Genomic DNA, 19,667 nt, shown 5'->3' with positions numbered 1-19,667 from the left:
ACTGATATGCGTTGCTCCGCCTACTTCGCTTTCATACGGTTGAACAATTTACTTTTTTATTAAGTTGTTAGTGAGAGTAGTAAGAGTGTTGCTAGTTTCCTTCTTGTTCAGCATTATACTGCGACGAAATAGTTTTCACTATTATGACGTACTTTACGAAGTAAAGTAAGAGTAGTACTATAGTTTCATTCTTGTTCTTCCGGATTGTATTGCGGCCAAATACTATCGTAATAATATTGCTTCGCATCAGAATAAGAAAGGATTTGCTATGAGTTTCAATAGTTCGAATCCAAAAGTTTGTTGTCATTTAATTCATGCGTAGGCTATTCTACTAACTTAAATAAATGTGTCAGAAATGAAACGATATGTGCGGTTTTCTTCGTCAAGTATAGTACCGACGAAGGGCTAACGCTCGAAACGTCAGCTTTTGTAATCGTTACGGTGGCCAATTTACCATTTCAACTTTGTTGATACGTCCAAATTACATCGAGTAACATCCTACCAGATACAAGTGAAGAACAGAACATGACACTAGGGAAGGAAGCATTAATCAGATCTGTTACAGCTAAAGAGCCGATCAGCAGGTTGGTGAAACTCTTCAGCCGTGCTTTTCTGAACAAGGAAACTAGAAGGAGCAGATTGCCGAAAAAAGCGGACACGATTATAAGTATGGAAGTCAATGATTCGACCAAAAGAAGGCCAACACTTCGGGGAGGCACATCCATTACCATTATCGACAGCAACTACCTTCTCTGAAGTTCTATCCGTCCACTCGCTGCCGTGAACAAACCACAGTCTACTTTTATAGGTTTAGATCTAACACTCGCTCCGGAATGGGTTGGACCGAAAATATTTTAATGGTCATGAGTGGTTGAACTAAGAAAGTGGTTTTGTTTCAAACAAAAGTTGAGCAACCAAGCTTAAAATTCATCATTGCATATTGATAGGCATTCTCTAGCTAAAAATGTCACAAAGGCTTGCAAGCTTTCGGTTTTCAGCTTTTTGTGAAGGCTCTAGACTTTCTGACGCAAGATAATTAAATCTTTAACTAAAGAACGTTTTCCGGCAAACTAGAAGAAGAAAAAAATGCACACATTTTCTTTGATCAACGCGCAAAAGCTTGTTATGGTTCCCAGGTTAGTAAGAAGTAAGGAGAGTAACACGTGACAGGCATGTGACAACAATTACAATTATAATGAATTACTAACAAACCTACCACACGCACCCTCTAAAAAGAATAAATACAAACAGAATGAAGACGCTTATTTCAAATCCACCTCGATCTTAGAACTGAAAATGAAATCTCGGTATTGCGTTCACTCTTTTTCTTTTTTTTTTTTTAAAAAATAGCAATTTAACGAAGTGACGAAGAGTTATTAAAATTTCAGAGAGCAGCGCTTAACCATAACTACAGTTACTAACAAACCTGTGCGCAAGAGTTAAAAATTCAAATGGAATGAAGGCGCCTACTTCAAATCCATCTCGATCCTACAGAACTGAGAATGAAACCCCGTTATTTAATCTTTTTTTCTGACAGCAATTTAATGAAGTGGCGAAGACTTTTGTTTCTGGTGATTTTCCGCTACTTCCTCTGATATATGCCAATTTTTCTCAGTTACAATTTGACCGTTATCGTAGTACGTAAAAGAACACTTTGTTTTCTCGGTATAGACCACAATATGAGAAATTCAAAAGGGCCAACGAGGATTCCTATTTTTTAACCGTAAACTTTAAAAGACATATATATTCAAGGTTAATTCCAAATGACTTCTAGAAACACAGATTGCTATCCGGAGATTATAAATTGATAATCAAACGCAAGTGATGGAGAGATTAAAATTGACGTTCAGTGCAGAACTAATCCAACGCAATAATGAATTTTTCGTCTCTGTAGGTAACTTATCAGCCCCATAAGATTGAGACGACTTTGTCAAATCTCTCTCTTTCCTTCTCTTGTTTTGGTTGTTATTATTTTTTTGGCCAAAGGCAAGGCTAAAAAAAGTTTTTTTCTTTTGCTTACGTCTTCAAACATTTTCATGAAATTTTGCCAAATCTGGGAGCCTTTCTTGAGAAAGGATGCCGTGAACCGCGCGCTGAACCTTCAAAATAGCCTCAGCTAATCTTAACGTTGATTTTTTAATTTACGGCGTCAAGACACCTAATGGCTAACACCTGGAAAAATATATCTTTTTTACGGAAAAGGTTATAATCATAGATTTTCGAGGTCATGTCGCCCAAACGACACTTCTTAAAGTAAAAGCTCGTTTACGTATTCTGCACCATAATTTTTCTTTGTGTCCTGTACGACGCAGAATACGTAAATGAGCTTTTACTTGAGAAGTGTCATGTGGACGACATGACCTCGAAAATATATTATTAAAAAAAAAGCTTTCGTCGTTGGTGAATCTACCATTCAACCCTCAGGAAACGTGCGAAATCTTGGATCATGGTTCGATGTCCAAATGCGTATAAATATACATATAGGCAAGACCTGTAGTAAAGCTTTTCACGGTCTGTATAAAATAAGACAAATTAGGAAATTCCTCAATGTTAACACGACAAAAACATTTGTTCATGCATTTGTATCCTCTTACCTTGATTCTGCAACGCCCCTCTCTTTGGCCTACCTAAATATCAACTCGATCGCCTTCAGAAAGTCCAGAACGCAGCAGCTAGAGTTGTTTTTCAATTGTCTAAGTTCGACCACATAACGCCTGCTCTTGTTGACCTACACTGGCTCCCTTTAGAGTTCCGAGTCCAGTTCAAACTGCTTCTAATTGTCTATAAGTCCTTACATAACCAGGCTCCAGATTATGTTAACGATCTTCTGTCTATGAAAACCGAGTCCAACTATTCTCTTTGTTTGTCCTCACAGTTTCTTCTGTCACGTCAGTCAGTTCCCAGAGTCAACTGCTCTACATTTGGGGCTCGCACTTTCACCCACGCTGCACCGGTTCTATGGAACTCTTTACCGCTGACTATTAGATCTAGTAGCAGTATTTCTGTGTTTAAAAATGACTGAAGACTTTTCTATTTAAAAAGGCTTTTAATTTGTGAATTTTAATTTCTTTTTAAAAAGGCTTTTAATTTCGTTGGAGCTCCGATGAAGGGCTAACGCTCGAAACGTCAGCTTTTGTAATCGTTACGGTGGCCAATTTACCATTTCAACTTTGTTGATATATCCAAATTATTTCGTTACCCCCACCGACGCAGCCCCAAACAGTTTCTTTAGAAACTATCAGCCTTTATAATTTTTTTACCTGTTTGACAGATCATTTTACACCCTTGGAATCTCCAGTCTTGGCCCCTCAGGAAGTTCCCCCTGAATTCTTGGTATCTGAGAAGGAAGCCTTACAGGCCCTCTCATCTGTGAAGATTGGCAAAGCTATTGGCCCTGATTGTATACCAAACTGGGTACTGAAGGAGTTCGCTCAAGAACTAGCACCAGTTGTCAAGGATATTTATAACGCATCCCTGATTGAGGGTTATTTTCCTGATGCCTTGAAGGCATCATTGCCGAACCCAATCCCTAAAATCTCACCCCCGCAGCGGATAGAGAGCGATTTGCGGCCCATCGCTCTGACATGAACTCTTACTAAGGTGCTTGAGGGATTCACATGGGACCGCTTGATTTTAAACAAGTGTCTCATCAGATAGACCCTCGTCAGTTTGCTCGTGCAGGACATTCCACCCCTGACGCGTTAGTCTATTTGCTACAGGCTGTATATGAGGTAGTGGTTGCATGGAGTTGTGGTGCTAGGCTTTTCTTTGCTGACCGCTCTAAAGGTTTTGATATGATTGATCACAATGTGCTGATTGTTGAGCTAAGGAACATGCATGTGCACCCTGTTCCAGTTAACTGGATAATTGCCTTTCTGTGTAACAGGACTCAGGCTGTGAGGATTGAGAACATTATATCTGAGTGGAAAACTCCCAAGGGCGGTATACCACAGGGCACTAGGTTAGGAGTCATTTTGTTTACAATCATGACAAATAATTTATTGCGCTCATGGAACCTTAGAACAAAGTTTTGTTCATGTTACCACAGCCCTTGAAATAATCCCCAGGAACAGTGCCAGGCTACTCAGTTTTGTTACAAACGATATCTATACCTTTTCTGAAGATCGCAGAATGAAATTGAACCCTACTAAATGCAAGGAAATGCTAATTAATTTTATGAGTAATCATAGTTTTATTGTGAATCCTATTGTAATTGGTAATAACACGGTTGAGAGAGTCACGACATATAAGTTACTGGGCGTTTATGTAAGCAAGGACCTGAAATGGAACTATCATGTAGAAGTTATAATGCAAAAGGGAAACAGAAGGCTTTACACTTTAAGGGTCCTTAAGCAATGTGGTGCATCTCTAACTTCACTGGCTAAGGTTTATACAACCATTGTTCGTCCTGTTTTAGAACATGCTTCCCCTGTATAGCAGAATATAACAGATTTTCTATCTTATAAGATTGAGAACATTCAGAAAAGGGCTATGCGCATCATTTTTCCCTTGATGAATTACACCGAGGCATTAAAAGTCCTTAATTTAACTACTCTAAATGACAGACGCGCCCATCTCAGGTTTATATTGATAGACTCCGGAGTGAGACTCACCCCTTGCATTTTATGCTCCCTAAACAGGAAGAAGTTGTGCATAATTATAATCTTAGATCTGGCATTAGCCGCTCCACGCGTCCTACTTGTAGGACCAAGTGCGCGCAAGAGTTTGTCACGCAAGAGTTTGTCACGCATAAGTACACCCAGTGGCTTGTATAATTATGCTTTTGAGTATTATTGGATTTATTTTATTATATTTTAGTATTACATGTTTTGTAAATAGCTCATTGTAAATAGCTGAATGTAATTCAGCAATTTTGTATATTGCTGCAATGAGTCTTGATAAACAGTCTTTATTTATTTATTATTATTAAAGAAAATATCTATTTACGACTCAGTTTTGTTAGGGCGGAACATCGGTCGAGGAAGACTAAAACTCAGTTTTTATTAGATGTCACGTGATTACGAGGTAAGGGACGCGTTCAAGATGGCTGCTCATGAACCACTAACACTAGCTCGAGGTAAATATTCCTTGCACATTTCATTATTGAAAAATGTTCTAAATTTTGGACGAATGACTGAAGTTAACAGAGTCCTGCTTGAGGAACTGTAGTTTATACACTAAGATCGAATGCCATCGTGACACACATTCGAATAATTTATATTCCCCGCCTCATTATAACCAGCTATATCTCAATACTTCAGTATTAATTCAGTTGTGGGATTTGTGTTACAACGATATTTGAAGCGATTAGACTTACTGGAATAAGTGTAAGATATACATTTTTCCATGTTGTATCCCACTGTGGCTCACCTTAATCTTTACGGGAGAGAAAAACGCTTTAGAATTCGAAAATTCTAGAGTTGAATTGTGTTGTTATTGTTAAAAACATCCCTGGATTGTCGTCCATATCTGCCGTTATGTCATTGTCTTGCTTGTTTATTTGAAATGTTTTGATAGCTTGTGCCAATACTGGCCTATTATTAATAAAAATGGAAGTGACGCGTATTTTCCGCGACAGAAAAGTCCTTCTGAATCGATAAGTTAGCGAAGAAATTCGCAAGTACCACTGCCTGATTGTTTCAGGTGTAAAATTTTTACAGGACAAGGCATATTCTCTCTTGTTCTTGCATGATTTCAAGGAAACTAAGAAAAATGGGCCTTATTTTCTAATTGTAGATGTGAACCGTGCTATTGAACTGATAGAAAAGCTACGCTCTAGTAAGTGACATTTTTATTTGTAAATACGAGCTTTGTTAACGCTAGTGTAGCATTTGTCATGATTTGGAACACTGTTAACTTTGTTTTTGAAATAATTGTTTTCCAGGTGGCGAAATTCCCCCTAAGAAACTTGAAGCTCTGCAAAAAGTTCTTCAGAGTGAATTTTGTAATGCCATCCGTGAGGTAAACCATCATATACTCTCAAGTGTTCAGCAGGTTTAAGGAGCATTCAACTCCTGAAAAGGCAGTTTGCACTATGCATGTATAGACGTATACTATGGCAATGCCATTTACCTCCCTTTGCCACGTTTTTAGGTTTATGAACATGTTTATGAGACTGTTGACATCCAAGGCAATCCTGAAGTGAGAGCTCAAGCCACGGCCAAGGTGATTAAACACCCAACATCTATTTTTTAATTCAATTGAGTTCTCTTCACAAGCTTAGCTAATCAACCCTTCAAATCTCATGATCCAATTAGTGTTTCTCCTTACTTACTGACAAACAATTCGTTGTGTGTTAAAAAGGAGAATTAGATGTTATAGCAACATAATATCCTCTTACTGATGAGCTTGTCTACTCTCCTTACCAGTTTGCAAGACTGCATTGTGGAATTGCAAGGAGAGGTTACAAGTTCATCACATCTGGGAGTTAAAGGGCTAAACTCTTCTCAAATTCTCCAAGAGAGATGATGCTATTGGGGTCAATTTTAGTAAAAATTTGAAAATGCCATCAGGATGTTCGCTGTTCTAAACATCTTTTTTGGCTTTTTATGTTCACATCAGCAGGGTGACTCACATGACAAATAAACTAAGAATTATTGTGAAGTATATATTAGTCTTGTTTCATATAACCATGTGATAAGATCCTTCACTTCAACATTTTGTCATCATTTTGTCTGTGGTCAACTTTATCAAACTATTACTAGGCAAATTTTGGATGCAGTAGTGTTGCTTATTTGCAGGCCACAATTGCTGCTTTTGCTGCAAGTGAAGGTCATGCACATCCCCGTGTGGTTGAACTTCCCAAGGTAAGCAGATACAAGACAATAAATACAATAGCAAGTTTGATTTTGATTTGTGTTCTGATGTTTTATAGTAATGGTCTAATGATATGGTGTGTTTTCTCTCAGAATGAAGAAGGGCTTGGCTTTAATGTGATGGGTGGGAGAGAACAGAATTCTCCTATTTATATCTCTCGCATTATACCTGGTGGCGTGGCTGACAGGTATGTTGATAATTTTTGTCAACCCTTTTAATCATGAAGTGTGCAACTCATCAAGTCATGGTGCCAGGTCATTGGGAGGCAGGGGTAGGTATTATTTGTACAAGATAATTTGACTTTACTAACTGAGTTAGTGTGAATTGGCCAAGGTAAAGAATGACCTAACTTTCCTGACGGATCGAAACAGACCAATCACGACTGACTTATGCCACTTGAGTCTTACAGCCAATAACATCATGGCAAAACTGACCAATCATTTTACACAAACTGAAATAAGAACATTCTACTGACAACAACTATTCACTTGACTCTGATGATGACTTCCGCACAGGTTGTTGAGACGTCAGTCATTACAACGGACAACAGTCCTTCTCAGGACTATGCTCACCCGGACGATCACACTACACTTTTAAAATCCTCTTGGTTTGGTTACCTGTCTTCCCTCTGTCCTCACCGTTCCTATCCCAAACAAGGTACACATAATTGGATTTAAAGTGAGATAGGACTTGTTGTATCATTGCAGGAATGGTGGCTTAAAGCGAGGAGATCAGTTGCTCTCAGTCAATGGAGTGGTGAGAAAATTTTTTAATATTTTGTTACTACCAAAGCCTTTCTTTTGCAACCTGTTGAGTGTGAATGAGTCGCTGGAAATTCAGTATTATTCATTATTACACGACTCGGGCAGTCAGAGGGCCAATAACTAAAATCAACCAATCAAAATGCTCTATTGCTGGTCAATATTCTCTCAGTATTGGACCGGGCACTGTCCTGAATGGTCCCGAATGATACGGCACTTGTGTCCCTTTGAACTTCAGTTGTATAATAAATCTCTTATTAACCAAGCTAGCTCGGGACTGTACTGGAAGAATATCGGCCCTTGGTCTTTTTTGTATGAACCTCGCTGCACTCGGTCTGTACTGTCAAGACCTCGTGCCAATATTCTCCCAGCACGGCCCTCGCGCTTGGTTAATAAGATACATGTATTGATATTTAACCCTGTAACTCCAATAGGGGATCAAGACAGAAGTTCTCCAAGTACGATACTTATACAAAAAGGGGGCATTCATTATTTATGGGAGAGGGTGGGCTGGCAAGATTTTCAGTGAGACTAAACAAATTATCCTGACCCTGCTCTACAATAATTAAAAATGTCATGACCCCTCTAGTGGTAATTGCAAAAATAGCTAGCCCCCCTCCCCCCTAGGACTATCAAAGCAGCTAGGTTAAAAGAAGTGAAAAGTATTTTGTATGGCGGGTAGTAGAAATGTTCTACAAACTTAAGCCCACATTTGTAGATGATATGTGGCAACAAAAAGCTTTTGACCCCCCTACATTATTCCCAAATTTTTCTAATTATCCCTCCATTTTAGTTCCTGAATTTATCATGACCCCCCCCCCTCATTATTCTTGCCAGCCCTCCCCCCGCCATAAATAATGAAGGCTCCCTAAAAGGCAGACAAGTGAGGAGGATAAAGAAAACTATCAATTAGGGGATTATAACTTGATTTAATACCAAATTCTCTGAACAAACATTATAAGAATTGTATTACAGACTGGAGGGAGGGGGAGATTTCTTATGAGAGTTATAGGGTTGAATTAAGTAGCACTCTTTCACAAAATAAATAATTATAATTGCTGTCCTTGCCATTCTTTCCTTTACCATTGTTATTGTGTGAAACCTTGCTCGTTCCCCGCACAATTTAACTGGGTTTGTTATTCCATTCTCTGTGATATATTGTGTGATTCCTTACTCTGAAACATTTGTGTGCGAGATGATTCTTGAATCAGAATTCACAGTCGCGTTCCAAGTCGAAGTTGTCGTGGAATTTATTTATTGGAACTGGATTCATAAGCTCGACTTAATTTTGTTATTTTTCAGAGTGTAGAGGGAGAAAATCACGAGAAAGCTGTTGACCTGCTGAAAGCTGCTGAAGGTGGGTTGAATATAGCAAATAAATGTAGCTCTAGCACATTAAGCTTGAAGAATTAAAGCAAATGAAAACACTCTTTAAACAAAAATTATTTTTTCATTGTTCTGTAGGAAGTGTCCGTCTAGTTGTGAAGTATACACCAAAACGTAAGTATTTTGTCAGAGTTCTCAGTTTGCTTTGAAAGATATTTTTTAGTATCTTTGCTTCAGTTGTGCATATAGCTACTATGAAAAAGAAATGGTTTCAAAGACAACGATCAAGGGAAGAATTAAACTAATTCAATTGGTCAACTATTTTAAATTGATTCCAAGCCTATAATTACAAGTAGCCCTGTTGTAACTTGTTAAGCATGTTGAAATTTCCCCCTTGGAAATGTGTACGACTGATAAAGTCTGTAGTACAAGTACATGTATATTGTAATTTATTTATCTTTGAAGCCACTGAATAGTGCATTCAAGTTAAAATCTTGTGATCCATTTGTATTTTCAGTGCTGGAGGAAATGGAAGCCAAATTTGATAGACAGCGTGGGTCTCGCAGGCGCTGGTTAGTAATCAAGTTAGATGACGCACCTAATTTAAAAATTTTTTTCCTTATTTTTTTAAAAAGACAAAAGGTCTATCAATGCTATGTTCTTGTCAGGCTTGTGTGCCACATTGAGCTGAGTTTTGTCTATAAGCAACCTTAAAGTTTATAACACTGGATTCATGAACACTAATTCTTATAACCCTTAACTTTCAAAAGTAAAGTAAACTTTTATCAAGTGGAGGTTGCATGCATTTGGCATTGTTTTAAATTCTCGGTGGTAGATTTTTCACCAAAGTCACCATAATGGAATTTGCAATCACCTACACTTGAGTGTTTTACATTTTACAGTTTTTTTTTATCATTTTTCTTATAAATTAACCCCTTGAGATGAAGTCAAAACACTGGTGTCTCTCTTTTTAATTCTTTGTCATTTTCTGTTTCAGATTTGTGAGGGTGGATATTTTGAAATTCCTTGAAACAAGAATCATTCTGACTAACTAGAGGAACAGAAAGCATTTTACATGATAGCCATAAACTGCGATACTATAAACAACGTTTTCATATACAAAGCATTTTTGCCATGGTCAAGATATGGTTTACTCCTCAGTTTTATTTCTTTTTATTCTCTCAGTATTTTAAGTGGAATTACTTGTACTTCAAAATAGGATGTTTCAGAAATTTTGCTAATCTAGTGTTGGCTTTTGCTTGAATTATACAATAATCAACAACTTTGAAGGCATTTTTGACCGTGGACACTGCTAACTTTGTAATCCAAAACAAGTAAACTTGTAGTCAATTTTTGTAGTTCATGTCTTCTTCTCTGTTTCCTTTAAGAATCTAAGTTATATTGGGATGGTGGATTAACTTTATCAAGGAGCTTATGGGTTTTTTCAAATCAACATTTTCATAACCAGACTACAGTGGAACCCTACCCCATGGCTACTTAATCAGTACAATTACGGTCACCTCATTATTATGGCCACTTTTTTTCAGCCTGGCAAAACAGCAAAAATTTTTCATATGCGAATCCCTAGTCAGTGCAGTTACCTGTTAATTTAGCCAATAGCCACATTTTAATATCCCAAACAGTAGAATCCTTTGTGATTTCACCCTGTTAATGCAGCCATTAGCACTAAATTTAGAAGAGCAAGAAGCTTGTATGTCTCATACAAAAAATGTCCAGAAGGCTGCAGTACATTTCAAATTCATGTGTGGCAGGTAATGACCCATTTTCAAAAGTTTTTCATATATTCAGTGGAGTTTCAAGTCTTTCTACAATAACTGTATGTATATCAACATTCTATTTGTTTATCAAAGAGAATGATTGTTTAGGAAGTGTGAATACAATAAATTTTTCATCAGGGCCTTAAGTTCATAAAGTTCAACCCTGCCCCAGGAATACCACCTACCCACAGCCAATTTTTTTGGGTCTATTGGTGACCATATTAACAGGGTACTGCCATAGTCTTTTTCAAGCAGAATAATCAACCTCCAGTAAATGATGGAATGAAACTTTTTAAGGGTCACATGTTTTTCTTCTTTAACTGTCACTAAGTTTTAAGGTATTATAGGAACTCTTGACCCTTATCTACAATATGACTGGTTAAAAGTGGTACATTTACGGCCAAAGCATGCACAGGAAGGGAACATTAGTAGTGACTCCAAAAACAAAATTGAGTAGGCCCACAAGCTCCCTTAGGGACTTGAAGAATAGCTGTGTGCACCCTGACAAATGGTTAATGCTTAGAATGTCAGAGTTAAAAATGAGTTACAGAGGTCAATTTACTTTATCAACTAATTCTTTGACAGAGCAAAATTTCTCTTTAAGGGATTGTTGTGTGGTGGTTGCCTTTAGAGCACCTTGACCAATTACCCCCAACTGGTGCATACCTCATTCCCTTGTGAAGGCTCAAACAAGTTTCTTGGAAAAGGAAGTGAAGGTCTTCTTTGAACCTCCAATGCGAAGGCCCAAGAAGCTGAAAACAATTAAGTATACTTTTTTTTCTCCCATTAGCAAAGGCACCACAAAACCTTAGCATGCTTTCTCAACCAACACAACACCATACTGATAATTATCAATACCAAAGTCAAAGTTTAATTTAACCCTGACTGTTTGAAATTTGACAATTTGTGGCCTCCTTAATAAAGCATTTGTAGGTTGCTTACACATTTTGATAACTATGGACAATATTTTAGGTTGTCTAAACTACAATATTTGTAACAGATCTAAAAACTCCTAGATTTCAAGTAACCCTAAGTATAGGTTAGTAAAATTATTTTAAGTCTATTAAATAAAATATCTTCTTGTCACTTAATTTGGAGCTTTATCCTCCACTTCTGAAGAGAGCATCAAATCTCTTGCTGACTTGTTATCTTCTTGATTTCTCCAAATTAAACAAAGTCTGCCATAATGTCATTAAAGTTAACTTTTTCAGAAAAATGTCTTTGAGACATCATTTTTGTTCTTACCATTGATATCTTGATGTAAACAACATACAAGATGGAAGTTACCTAGCAGTTAACAGGTTGCCACACATGAAGGGAACACAAAAATAACTAATTCTGTATCTCTCCTGAAGGGCCTGTTTACATGGAGGTGGATGACCCCCCAGTAAGTAAAGTAACCTGCCTGACTGGGGTCAAAAATAGACTGCATTTACATACAATCTCACTTCCCCATAACTCTTTCAAATTTTGAAACCAAAATTTAATTTTCTTAGGGCACAGGCCTACAACCAGTTGAAAAGCCGGCTATGCCAGTGATACCCTATTCACACCAAAGCTGAAACATGTGTTTTTAAAAGCTATAATCATGATAAACATGGCTTGGAATTGTTTTCATAAAGAGGTTGCTTAAAGTGATGTTTGTTAATTTCATATTCATCACATAAAAACAAGTTAGTAATAACTGGAGTCCTGGAAATTTAGTTTTTTGTTTCTGATTTTCATTTGGTGAAACCCAGTTTATCGCAAACATGTCTTGCTGGTGTGAATGGGGTATAAGTTTTGAGAAACAGAAGAACCGAAGTTGTTGCACACTGTCTAATTCTATTTCATTGGTTTCTTCTTGAGCTTATCTCTCATCTTCTTTAGTTCTGTCAATTCCTTCAATTGCTCAATTTCATCTTCCAAGCGAGCTATCTTAGCACTGGTGAAACAAGAAACAGAAAGTTTTACATTAGATTTTTCACAGCCCAAGAAAGATTCATCCTTCAATCAAACATGAAAATGGTCTAATGATCTACAGAGAAAAATAAAAGGACGATGCAAAAAAAGAAATGTAATTTGAAGGTGCTAGGAGGCCTTAAGCAGTCAGTTAATAGGGGCCTTAAGCAGTCAGGACAGCGACACAGAGGAAGACATTGATAAAATAAATAAACTATTAGTTAGAATTTTGCAAATGGCTGACATGTTTACCATCTCTTACTGTGCTAAAACCTTTACTGTAGCATAACAAATGCAAGCAACATTGAGTTCCCATTGGAAGCTTATTGCTGCGGGGGTTTCTGTTCTCAGAGCACACAAATTTTGGTGATTTCATATTGTTGTTTTGCAGAGGACCCCTATGAAATGTACAAAGTGCTGAACTATTGTTGAGCACATGAGATCTTTTGTTTTTTTTTTTTGTTAGACCATATCCTTGCTACCATCATGGTTAGTTCATGGTCCCTAATATAACTGGCAGTGTAACTAGATGGTTAAACCCAAAACAGACCAGTAGCTAAAAGAAAAAACTATGTGCAGGGGGAGCAGCACACCCTCTGTTCCCTTGTCCCCCTGATGCAACTCTTTCCCATCCTATCCTCCCCTAAACAATAATCAGAATTAAACTTCTGTTATCGGTGAATATCATGTTAACAAAAACTTTCACAAGGACAGTTCCCGATTGCATAATATGTTTACCTCTTATGTTCCTCCTTTTCTATTTGCGAATAACTGCTCTCCATATAGGACAAGTCATCATCTTCATCATTGAATCTGTTAGAAAGATTATATTCAAGGAAGTTACAGTGAGTACATCTGGACATTTGGATAGCAGGGCTTTGACTAGTCTCTGAGCACTGGTATAATAATTTACAATCATTCACTGAAAGGCTTCTTAACCCTTTCGCTGGCAAACGTACGAATTCGTACGCTCTGACCTTATCCATACTAAAAACCTCAGGGGACCTCCAAATAGTATTGCTTTGAGTTTGTAAAGATTATTATGGTTTGTCTGGTCACGTTCCTTCATTCGCAGCCATATTTTTCGCTGTTTATAGCTAAATTTGACAGGTTTTTCGAGAAAAAGATTTGCTCACACAGTACTATCCTTTTGAAAATGGCGTCTGCATGGATTTCAGTCGAGGAGGCATGGTGAATTGTGTTAGGGACGATCCTAATGAAGTTTTCTTTGGAGGGAAAAGGACACAATTTAGACTTGTGAACTGTATCTTTGAATGTACATCAAGTATTTCATACTGCTTTTTTCCTGTGCCTACACTCCTGAAGGTTGCTATGGATTGTAATTTTTTTATAAGAACAGAACCATTTTTACCTTATTGTCCATTTATGGTTCTTTGTGGTTACTTTTTTGGTGAGTTCAAGTGAAGCTAGCTAGTTGTTACTCAAGTATAGTTCTGCAATATCACATATCCTCTAATTTTTGAAAATTGCTAATCTGCACCTTGATGAACAGTAAAAGGCATAACTTTGGTTGCAATGAAGACAATTGGATGGAATACAAAGTGTTTGGTTCCTGAAATAATACACTTTTGCATAATACAAAAGTTATGCTCACAAGTATGTTGATGTCTTGTCTTAGTAGAGCAGGAAAAACAAAATACTCTTCAAACATTTTGTTATGCTTGACTTTTCTTGCCCCAAACTATGTGCACAAGGATCCATATGTAACAAAATAGTCTTAAAATGATGGTAACTTTTCTGCTGATTAAAATGATATATAGTTTGTTGGGGTTGAACTTAAAATGTGATGAGCTGTGGCCTGATTTGTCCGCCTACATCATAGAAAACTATTGAGTCCCCAGGGACCTGCCAGCGAAAGGGTTAAAAAAAAAATGTCAGGATGAGGGTAGTTTGTTAGTTTCCATCAGAGTTAGGAATATAGTGATATTTGACCTGTGGCTTTAATTGTAGTAGGAAACCCTCTCATTGTTATTTTGACTGTTGGCCTTTGTTTTCCTCAATTGGAGAAACATCAAAATACCTTAAACTCTTTGCCCTCAAAGAGTGGTTAGCACCTAATTTCTCCATAATCTATCGTCATTAAGTAAAAAGAATAAAGAAAATCATCATCAACCAAAGTAACTCCTGATTTTTAAACACATTCTCCTGGTTAGCACCAAAGGAAATAAAAGTATACCTTAGAGTTACCCTTTAACTCCCACGAGTGACTAAGACAGAATTTCTCCTCACAGTTTCAATACGATATCAAGCAAACAAGTGACGAGAATAAAGAAAAATATATATCAAGGATTACTGGTATTAGTTTATATAAACATTACCAAATTCTCAAAATTAACATAATGAGAATAATTGTAGGACAGACAGTAAAGAGAATTGTCAATGAGACCTTGGGAATGAAATGGTTAAGGTATAAATCAGTCTGTAAAAGAGACACAAACCTTGACCGATCATAGCCAAAAATTTCCTTGATATACTTGGAGACATCAGCAGAATCCTCAACATCTTCGTCATCAATGAAATCATCCATCTCATCCATGTAAGGGTTCCTTTTCCTTTTTAGCAGCATTCTTTCCCTTTGACGGTGAAGTTGTCTTTCTTTCACTAATTGTCTTTCCACACTTGGACTAATATGTTTTGAGTTGCTTGCTATCGGTGCAAGTGCAGAAATTTTTTTACGCCCTAGATGCTCTTTACTTCCACTAAGTAACCCTGATGCCTGCTTCAAGTCCTGCTTTTGTTTCATTCTCAAACTCGCTGTTGAAGATGACGGTTTTGTTTTCACCCTGCTATCATTTGCAGCCAGTTTTGATGGTCTCTTAGAATTACTGTTTAAAACTTTGTTTTGATGCTTTGTTCTCTTATCTTGTCCTGCATTGGTAGATTTTCCTTCACAACTTGCCTTTTCGATATGACTGCTTTCCCTGTCACTTTCTTTTCTCTTTGCACAGCTCATATTTTGTAATGCAGATTTCAATTGGGCACCCCCCCCACCCCCATTCTTGTTGTGCTCAGCAGCAGCCAATAAATCTTTAAAACTGAGAGGTGCACCTTTTTTTGTAGAAGATGATTTTGACTTTGTGATGCTGTTTTTTCCATCTGCTTTCCTACATGGTCTAGTTCTATCGTGATCAGTGTTCTTTGAAGATGAAGGCTGGACCATTTTAGATGCTCTTTGCTCAGAGGTTTTTTGTTGTTCATTTAATATTCTACTGGATTGTTTTCCATTTATCACATCTGTCTTTGATGGTTTGTTTCGTCCTTCTTGCCATGACATTTCACTCTTAGTAACTTTAGTAGATTCTTTTTTTTTACCACCAAGGGATTGGGCCAAACGTTCCTCAATCCTTGCTCGTCTTGCTGCCTCCTCCTCAGCTACATAAAGAAAAGCAATAAGTTATATAGAGGTAGGTTTCTAAAGAAACTGAGGTGCTACAGCAGTGGGGATATTACAAGACAATTTGGTTTTATCAGCTGAATGTAGTTTGGCTATCATAGTGATTTACTAAAGCTGATGTTTCAAGCATTGTCAGAGAGAATGAAAAGGGCTCTGATGAAGTAAGGACTAATACTCAAAACATCAACTTTTAATTAGAAACTCACTATGGTTGCCAATAAGTATTTATTTTATCAACTCCGTCAGTGAAACCAAGTTATCCTCTACATGAAACAAAACAATGTCGTGGGGAAGTAAATTATGTCTAGTTCATATCTAAAAGAACAGATTAAAACCCTACAAAGTCAATTGAATGTTTCGATAAAAAATATCAGAGAGCAAACTTGGACATGCTGAGTCTACAGCACTTTTTGCTGTAAAAAACACTTCCGTTCCAATTCTTGCTTCTGCTCTCCAAGTTTAAGTCACTTCCTTAACCAACCAACAAACCATACAATTTAATATCTACCACAAATGCTTTCTTCAGTAAACTCTGATTCAATCACAAAGTTTAAAACCTTTAATCTGGATTAAATCCCCTTCCTGAGATGACCACTGTGACTGCTTATTCCAGACTATGTCACAAAAAGCACCTTTCAGTGAGCCCTGCTCTCCTTAGATGAAACAAGATTTCTTAATAGTTCTCAGTTCACCCTCAACCCTACATTCCTACCTGCTTTCTTTTTTTTCTCCATCTCTCTCTTTGCAAGAAAAGCTTGAACTGCAGCTTGTGACACACCTTCTTTTGATCCACCACTAGAGTGCTTGGGCATCACTTCTTTTGCATCTTTCTGTTCATTCAATACAATTTTAAAGAATAAATTTTCAATGCATAGATGTCTTAGGAAGTGGCAGAAATGGTTAGCTGCCACCTGGTTAGCTTAGGTTGTAGAGTATCAGATTGCCATGAAGGAAGTTGAGGGTTCAAGCCTCACACCAGACACTCAGGGTCTTAAAAATAACTGAGGAGAATGAGCTGCCTTTGCTATGACATCTGCAAATGGTTACCTAGGCATTTTAGTCTTCTTATTGTTGGATGATAAAGCAAAGGCCCTGTCTCCTGCATCTTCTCTGTACTGGTTAATAGGGGATATTAAGGAACCCACCCACTTCCCTCAAAACAGAAGAGAATTTAGCTTATGTGCATGGTGGTCTAGCCTTTAGATTGTTTAAACAGGTCCCTATCTAAACCAGTTTTAAGCTGACCTGGCCAGCCAGTATAAATATCACAAATCAATATATAAAATTATATTAAAACAAAAATGATGGCTAAGAGTTAAGAATGATGGCAAGCTCCTGTCTAGAGGTCATTTCTGATCTGGGTAATTAACCATAGACATGTTTTAGAGGTCATCTCTAGCCTGGATGACCAACCAAAAAAACATGTTTTCAGACAAGGACAGCCACAAGGAACTTTTCCCTACCTTTACTGTAGATTCTTAATTACTAACATCAATAAGTGACCAAGACAGGATTTCTCCTCACAATTTGAATACAATATCAAGCATTCAAGTGAAGAGTGAGGCTACTGAGCTCATGTAACCTTTTCTCTCACACTGTACACTATGAAAGACCAACTCTCTCTTTGAGTGGGGTCACCGATGTACCAAAGGTATTTATTACTCATAAAATATATTTACATGTACACTTATTCACCTGCTTTTCTGCCCGACTCTTATTTCGAGAGGCCAAGTTCATGAGTTGTTTGAAATCCATGCCTCAACAGAGAAAAAATAATAATTCATAAGTTAATCTAATGAGGTTAAAACTAAGTCATTATATCTAATATACCAAAGGGATAAATGTGAACAGAGACTAACAACTACTTCTTCGTACCAGTATGAGCTTTTGAATACTTAGCCAGGTAAGTTATTGACATCAATCACTTAAGTGAGTTTGTATACAATTTTTTCCAACGATCACCCAGAGTAATTGTGACCAATGACTTGCTGAATAAACCTGTCGGGACAAACAGCCGACTGTTGGCCAACAGTTGACCAACAGTCAACCAACAGTTAGTCTACTAACAGTCAGACAACAGTTTTAAGTATACCTGTCGGGCAACAGTCAGTAGTCTCTCAATAATCTGTCAGTGAGTTTTTAGTAACAGTATCATTGGTCCATAGAGGGTGGCTGTTCTTTAGTAAATAATGTATTCAGGGCTCTACATTAACGGTAGCACACTAGCCACAGACTAGTAGAAATTCAGTTTTAGCAAGTGGATTTCAGTTTCCACTAGTCAGTTTGGCTGGTAAACAAACTGACATTGTTGTAGCATCTAAGATGTCACGGGCCACTTGGCTAGTAAGTTGAAAAGTTAGTGTCAAGCCCTAGTATTACTGACATGGTGAAGCCAATAGAATCATGAAAAATTTAATTACCCACCTGACAGTTATAGTTACAATCTTATGATAAAAATATCAATATATAGTAAGTAATAAACCCACTATCAATTACTTTTCAGGTGTCCCTGTTGGAGAAAATTTGTTTTTCGATGTATTGTTTTAATTATTACAAATAGCAACTCACAGCGATAAAAAGGGCAATCTATTGGTTTAAATAACAAATAGTTTAATCATTAAGTTGCTGGAGTTACTGTGGCATGATGTTATTGAGCTCTCTTCTCTGAACTTCTCTGTGATTGCATGCAATCAGTTGCCAGCTTTCTACTAGTTCTTGAAAACACAATGGAGAAGCTTGAGGCTATAAACATTACTTTTCTACTGAAATTATGCAATAAAAAAACTGGTGGAACAGGAAACCAAAAATATGGTTCTTCAAAGATACATTTGCAGTGTTTACAATAAATAAAGTTGAATTGTAATAAAAGCTCACTTGTTTTTGCTTGTTTATCGTGTTCTTCCTCTAGGCACATGAAAAAAAAGTTATTTTTGGTCCTGAGGGAACAGTTTTTTCCCCTCCAGTCTTAATGTTTTCCTCAAATTTGTCAGACACAATTAAATTCTTGGAAAAAAACATAAGGGTATAATATTTCACTTATTTTATGTCTTTACTGGCTGACAACATGATATGCCAATAGAGGAAGATACACGTATACAAGAATCTATTTGGGGGTGCACTCTTATTTATGGAGACTCACAGCTCACTTTCTGGCTAAAATATTTTCTTCGAGCAATAAAGAAATTAAACATTCTATAAAATACACATCGAAAATAATTGTCTTGATATACACGTACAGAAATTAGACTGGTGAATATGTTATGAGTTTACGAGAAAGGAGCGCCATATAACACCTTTAAAAAGTGACAATACTCTCCTCGTCGTTTCTATGAAACAATATCCATGTCCTTTTGCCTACCTGTAAATTCCTTGTTATAAGAACTCGTAGTGAAATTTTTGATATGCCAGTAAGATATCGAAAACGACTGAAAAATTGGCAAGACCTTGTCTAACAATGCCTCTTACTTTCCTTTGCCGATGTCCTTCAGTTTACAGCTCTTATCTATCTTGTTTATATCACCGTGTAATTTATGTTTTTTACCTTGAAAAATACCTGAGTAATGACGCTTCCAATCACATAACCCTGAAAAGGGAAGAAGCCAAATCCCAGTGAGCGGCAAGCCAATTAAC

The 19,667-nt window shown here is 37.1% G+C and overlaps 2 protein-coding genes across 4 annotated transcripts; one reads left to right on the top strand and one right to left on the bottom strand.

The window, feature by feature from the left end:
• Positions 1-4,969: 4,969 nt before the first annotated feature.
• On the top strand, positions 4,970-10,261 carry LOC111329916 (protein lin-7 homolog C). The gene is made up of 11 exons (XM_088736747.1): positions 4,970-5,077; positions 5,737-5,778; positions 5,885-5,961; positions 6,094-6,165; positions 6,741-6,806; positions 6,909-7,003; positions 7,524-7,572; positions 8,880-8,934; positions 9,042-9,077; positions 9,421-9,475; positions 9,901-10,261. Coding segments are annotated over exons 1-11 (618 nt in total). The 5' UTR covers positions 4,970-5,007; the 3' UTR covers positions 9,902-10,261.
• A 1,268-nt stretch (positions 10,262-11,529) lies between these two features.
• Positions 11,530-19,667, bottom strand: LOC111329915 (uncharacterized). 3 transcript variants are annotated; one of them, XM_088736745.1, is made up of 7 exons: positions 19,579-19,667; positions 17,913-18,055; positions 17,733-17,794; positions 16,750-16,867; positions 15,082-16,015; positions 13,361-13,435; positions 11,530-12,605 (listed from the first exon to the last, which is right to left on the bottom strand). In XM_088736745.1, the coding sequence occupies exons 2-7, from the start codon at positions 17,953-17,955 to the stop codon at positions 12,506-12,508; spliced, it is 1,332 nt and encodes a 443-aa protein (XP_088592871.1). In that variant the 5' UTR covers positions 17,956-18,055; positions 19,579-19,667; the 3' UTR covers positions 11,530-12,505. The 3 variants fall into 3 exon arrangements, with proteins under 3 accessions (XP_088592871.1, XP_088592870.1, XP_088592872.1); XM_088736744.1 differs by having other exon boundaries at positions 19,396-19,639; XM_088736746.1 differs by lacking the exon at positions 17,913-18,055 and having other exon boundaries at positions 19,579-19,597.

The sequence above is a fragment of the Stylophora pistillata genome, chromosome 10, assembly GCF_964205215.1.
Source record: "Stylophora pistillata chromosome 10, jaStyPist1.2, whole genome shotgun sequence".
NCBI lineage: Eukaryota > Metazoa > Cnidaria > Anthozoa > Scleractinia > Pocilloporidae > Stylophora > Stylophora pistillata.
The sequence above is the reverse complement of the archived record's forward strand: the minus strand, read 5'-3'. Positions and strand labels throughout refer to the sequence as shown.